The 5,499-nt window shown below is 43.2% G+C and overlaps 1 protein-coding gene across 1 annotated transcript; it reads left to right on the top strand.

Annotated features, from left to right (window-relative positions):
• On the top strand, positions 1-3,707 carry LOC119722262. The gene is made up of 4 exons (XM_038192304.1): positions 1-325; positions 1,202-1,408; positions 2,846-2,984; positions 3,378-3,707. The coding sequence occupies exons 1-4, from the start codon at positions 1-3 to the stop codon at positions 3,634-3,636; spliced, it is 930 nt and encodes a 309-aa protein (XP_038048232.1). The 3' UTR covers positions 3,637-3,707.
• The last annotated feature ends 1,792 nt before the right edge of the window (positions 3,708-5,499 follow it).

Below are 5,499 nucleotides of genomic sequence, written 5' to 3' on the forward strand. Positions count from 1 at the left end.
ATGACCTTTGCTGCTGACATCATCACTGTTCGCTTGTTTGTTACTCTTGTGACTTTCTTAGACTGCGTCCTGAAGAATTCTGTCCTGAAGGAATCTAAACTGAAGGCAACACTTCAAGGTCCGAGTTGCCGGTACCCCCCTCGTCAAACCTGTCTGCCGCAGCCCCTTGACGGCCAAGACAAGTACAACATCCCGAGCGGTGCTCTGCTGAATTTCAGCTGTTCGCGGACCGACTCGGCGCCTGCAGGTGCCGACCTGTACGGGTTGGACCGGGTACACTGTGATGACGGGTGGTTTCAACCGGCAAACTTCCCCGTATGCTTCGGTGAGTAAAAGTGGGCTGCCATTTTGTACTGAGTGTTGCAACCGTGGCCTAAATGTAAAGTGGTAAAGTCTGTCAAGAACCGTTTATCTCCGGTTTCCTTGGCAACGAGTGAGAATAATCCATTCCTCCCTGGATGGGATGCCAGTCCACCGTTACTCCCCATCTAATTGCAGTATCAATTTTTACTCCTGGGTGGGGGTGGGAGAGGCAAGTTGGGGTGAAGTGGCTTGCCCAAGGACACAACATAATATCCAGCAGCTGGAATCGAACCCCTGACCCTCTGATCATGAGTCACGAGCCCTTACCACTAGGCCACACCACCCCTCTAAATGAGGGGTCACATTCAGGCTCCTTATTAGATTTTAAGAAATCACAGTTGCAATCGATAACAAAATATTAGTTATGCCACCGTATGCATATTCCCTGCTTTTGGTATGAGAGGATACTAATGAAGATCACAGCTTTTTGGATTTCGATTTAAGGAGAAAAAAAACAAGGTTTGCTACCCGGATATTTTGCACGTCCCAAACTCCTGGGAATGTTGTCATTGGTTCCAGAATCGCAGCGACCTGTATTTTTCAAGGACTTGTATTGAGCAATTTTGCAACAAAATATGCAGATTTGAGGAAACATTGTACCCGATAAAAAAATAATGAACAGAATTCGCCTGTCTCCAACCAGAGTGAATTTGAGTCGACTCAAGTCGACTTGAGTTGACTTGAGTCGTTCCAATGCTTGTTGATTTGGTTCTGTGTGATTCAGAAACAGAAGTCTGAACTTGGGGTCAATACTGCGAGGTACATTTCATACAATCTGACTAATGTTAGTTATTCTTTTAAACTTAATTCCTTGCTTTTTCTATTTTAATTTGACAAGATCGGTGCCAGATCAATGAGCAAAACTTGACATCTGCCGGTCTGAACATCAGCGGTGGGCAGGTGGCTGAAGGGAACACTTTGCGTAGTGGGGACAGCTACACGGTTCACTGCAGTGCTGTGGATGAAACACTGTGGGGACATGCGACCATTTACTGTATGGACGGGGAGTTTGTGCCTTCAGTCTTGCCCGTATGTTGCCGTGACGGTAATTTCGATTCCTTGACTTTCATTTAAAACCGAAACTCCCGACCCTTCACTTCAAAATCAAACACTTTCGTAGACTTCAGCGCGTCCCAAAATACCCGCAACTTTTTTTTTGGCGAGGCTCTAGCGTCGGCGCGGAAACACGTACCGCCATTATTTTTATACCATTTTAAAGCTTGGATTCTGAAATTTATTGGTGTGAAATTTAAAAGAGTTTTAAAATTATTCGTGTTCTAATAAAAGGCATGTCGAAAACAAACTCGACCGATTTCAAGGAAAATCGATGAAGCGGTACATCAGAGGCAAATTCGAGTCACACTTTAAGCGCGCTTTTTGAATAGGTACATATGCACTTGAATTTCAAAACTGAACTTGAAACGAAGAACAATATTGTGAATTAATTTAAGTTTTAGTCTACGCGTGGATCGCAAAGAATAGGAAACACAGAAAGTAAAAGGCAACGAGATCGTCACATCATGAACATGATAAACCGTTTCCACATTAGAAAACATGCGCATGATTGATTGATTTTCCTTAAAATCGGTCGAGTTTGTTTTTGACATGCCTCTATTTGAACACGAATCATTTCAAAACCCTTTTAAAAAACAAACCAACACCCACCAGAGATAAACTTAAGATAAGATTCTAAGCTTTAAAATGATATAAAAATGATGGCAGTACGTGTTTCCGCGGCGAAGTTAGAGGCTCGAAATAATTGCGGGTATTTTGGGATGCACTGTAGTAAGACCCTAATGTGAGAGGTTTCAGAAGTTTCTTTTCGCCGCGGTTGATACGAAGAAGTCAATAAGATATAGGTGCCGGTCACCATCGTTTTCCAAAGTTTGGCACAGTGTTATTAAAACAAAATAGCCGCATTAATCAATTTGAAAAATCTGTTATTATTGATTTTCAGTGCCGCGCGTGGCTCGTTAAGTAGTGCGTTCGCGCGCAATTCTCTGACTATTTTTTTCTATTTCTGCAAGTGAGTAAATTGGGGGGGGGGGTAGTGTTGAGAAATAAGCGGAATGGTCGAGTAATCACAACAATATTTTTGGACACTGACCAAGTTCATTGCCCTAATGAATTTCAGTGCTGTGTTATGCACGCTGTGTAAACTCCTGCATGTTGTGAAAAGGGCTATACGATTATAATTGGAATCATTTGCCTGGTTATCAGTCATCATGGCAAGACCTCAGTTTAATGTTCAAGGGCAAATGATTCCAATCCCAAACCACATCAGAAAAAGGCTTAAGCCTTTAGGATGATGAGTTTTTGCACAATCAATTCATGGTTTTGTAGTAATTTCGAAAATAGTCAGACAGACACTTTTTTTGGGGGGGGGGACAAACTGTGTTTAACAGGCAATCTTCGTTTTCAGATTCAATCGTATTTTGTTACAGAATTAATGAGTACTGTCCTCTCTCTATATATTTCCCAGGTGGCACAGTTGACAAAGAACAACCCTCGGACACCGTGTCGATGGTGACTTTTGTAGCCGTGGTAGCGCCCACGGGTGTTGCCGCCGCTCTGCTGTTCATCGCTCTCGTGGCCGTCTGGAGAAAGACACCGCCGCGAAGGTGGGACAGTCAACTTACAAAGAAATGTCGGCAAAATTATTGTCGTAAAATTGGATACAACACCTTCTGAGCTATCAGTGTTTTGTTTCAGTAGTGGTTGTCCGTCGAATCGACTATGATGTCCTCACACAACACAAGGTTTAATTGTTTAGGTACTTGTGACTTCATGGCTTCGCAGGCCAAATTCAGAGAGACAGAGCCACTCACGCGCCTTGTTTTAGTCCTAAGGGATAAAAAGGACTGCAATTTTGGAAAGCTTCTGATGGATTTCCAATTTCAATATCAAATTCAGTTTCAAATGTAAATGTTTGAATTTCGTGCATTGAAATTGGATTTAATAACCAAACTACTTCTTTTTTTGGTTTGTTTCTTTGTACTTCTACTACAAACTAGTGAGGAACGGTCGAAAGAAAGACAGAACAGCAGGGAAGTCATGATTGTGAACACCGCCTTCGCATCCGATCGTTCCCCGTCAACCTCGATCCCACCGAACGTGCCCGAGCGACCCTCCAACAGTTACTTCTCCTCAGCCGGGGTCTCCGAGTCATACCTCACGCCCACCGTCAAGGACCCGCCCACCGACAGCAAGGGCTCGATCTACGACTACATCGATCCCAAATCCACAGATTATTACCTTGAACTGGTGGCGTAGATGGAGGTAAACTCATAGTCGTTTTTGTGGGGAGTGTGGCCTAGTGGTAAGGGTTTGTGACTCATGATCAGAGGGTCAGGGGTTCGAATCCAGCTGCTTGTCGTATGTTGTGTCCTTGGGCAAGCCACTTCACCCCACTTGCCTCTCTCCACCCAGGAGTGTAAATAATAGCTGGGGAGTAAACTGCAATGGACTAGCATCCCATGCAGGGGGAATAGAAATATTCTCAGTCGTTTCATGCAACTGAAACCGGAGATAAACGCCGGCCTGATGGGTTAGGGCCTACATTGGCTCGTGACAGACTTTAGATTTGCTTTACTACTTCATAGTTTTTTTTTAAGTGAGACTTAAATGTCTCCTGACGACGGACAGAGCACACTGTTCGAAACGTCGAGTTTAAACAACTGGTTCTTCTCAGAATCACACAACTCAAAGGAGATATCATTCACATGGTGTTACCGCAAACCTTCCATCCATTGGTCATAGTCGTTTGGCGGAAACAGTAGGGGTACTTCCAGAGCGTAGAAGAGCCGCAAACCACCAATTAGGGATAGTTTGTGTATATTGTTCTGTTTATCCAGCCAACTTTTTTCAGATATTTATGCGATAAGTGAGATTCCTTTCCTCCCATTTCTACCAAAAACTTGATATCCGTTAAAATGACATGCGAGGAGAATTGTATTGCCAATGCAGTTTGGTTGAGGAACCACAGACATAATAAGCCATTGACCGACGAAGGCATCGGTTCCAAGCGACGTCAGGGTACCACACACGCGATACCTCGCCAGACTGCAGCAGCTCTTGCCCGAGGTATTACCACTTTCGTATTGGCTCATTCTGCGCACGTGACCCGGTCCTCCGATTGCTCATGCAAGGTCCAGAGTACACTCCAGTAAAGTGGCCAAAATCCGTCCGCCGAGCTCTTGAATAAAAGTTATACACTCACATTATTCTATATTAGAGAGTTCTGAGAGCCGTGGAATTGGGGAATTGAAGACATAATGGCACTGCACCTCTAGTCTGGACTTGGGACTTCCAATTCTGAGCATTTTGGATGCAATTGGGTCCGAAAGTGGCGCCATGTAGCCATGTTGTGGAGGGATCCTTTTTTTTCAAAATGGCCACTTTCTCAGGTTGGGAAACATCATTCGTTTCAGTGGTGGTCTTCTCTCGGGGTGAGAATTTCTCGAAAAGGCAATGGTCAACCCACCATTAATTGAAAAGAAAATGAAAGATGACATGTTGATCATCAGTTTTCTGTGCAGCCTGAACACCTGCGAGAGTTTTGATTATTTTTAAAAAGAATTGTGAAATATGGGGATTTAACACTGGTGTATATGGGATTTGTATACTTGGGTGCACCCCCACGACTTTGAAAGATTCACCTAGTGCGCCCTCGCCGGCCGTATGCATTTTCTTTGAGGTGTTTGACACTTGGTGGCGGTGTGACACGAAATCAAATAGAATCTCCATGTACAATAACCAGGAGGGTTTGTTGTTTAAAATATAACGGTTGATAAATTGTATTTGTAAGAATACATATTGTAAATAGCGGTTCGGAAAATAGCGAATCTTAGCATTGCTAGGCGTCTGAGTGCAACTTTAATTTCGAGCTTTTAAGCATTGTTTTGTAAATGATTCTCTTAAATTTGTTAAAACAAATTCTGGAATTTTCCCCAGATTATCAGCTCACTTTCCTTCTCGCGCAAATTGGCCAGAGTTTTTTTTCTTTGAACATTTAGTAAACTAAACTACATCGCCAGCCGTTAATCAACAAAACCGATTTACATTTTAAGATTTTGTTTTTGATGATATTGGTTTATATTGCGAGACAACTTAAGAGAAGAGAGAGAGCGAAGAATG

The sequence above is a fragment of the Patiria miniata genome, unplaced genomic scaffold, assembly GCF_015706575.1.
Source record: "Patiria miniata isolate m_02_andy unplaced genomic scaffold, ASM1570657v1 HiC_scaffold_15, whole genome shotgun sequence".
Lineage (NCBI taxonomy): Eukaryota > Metazoa > Echinodermata > Asteroidea > Valvatida > Asterinidae > Patiria > Patiria miniata.

Excerpts from the sequence above, each read along its gene's own strand:
- LOC119722262 (XM_038192304.1), top strand. The coding sequence starts at position 1 with ATGACCTTTGCTGCTGACATCATCACTGTTCGCTTGTTTGTTACTCTT. Across the intron at positions 326-1,201 it reads AAACTTCCCCGTATGCTTCG|ATCGGTGCCAGATCAATGAG; the intron begins GTGAGTAAAAGT and ends TAATTTGACAAG. Across the intron at positions 2,985-3,377 it reads AGAAAGACACCGCCGCGAAG|TGAGGAACGGTCGAAAGAAA; the intron begins GTGGGACAGTCA and ends ACTACAAACTAG.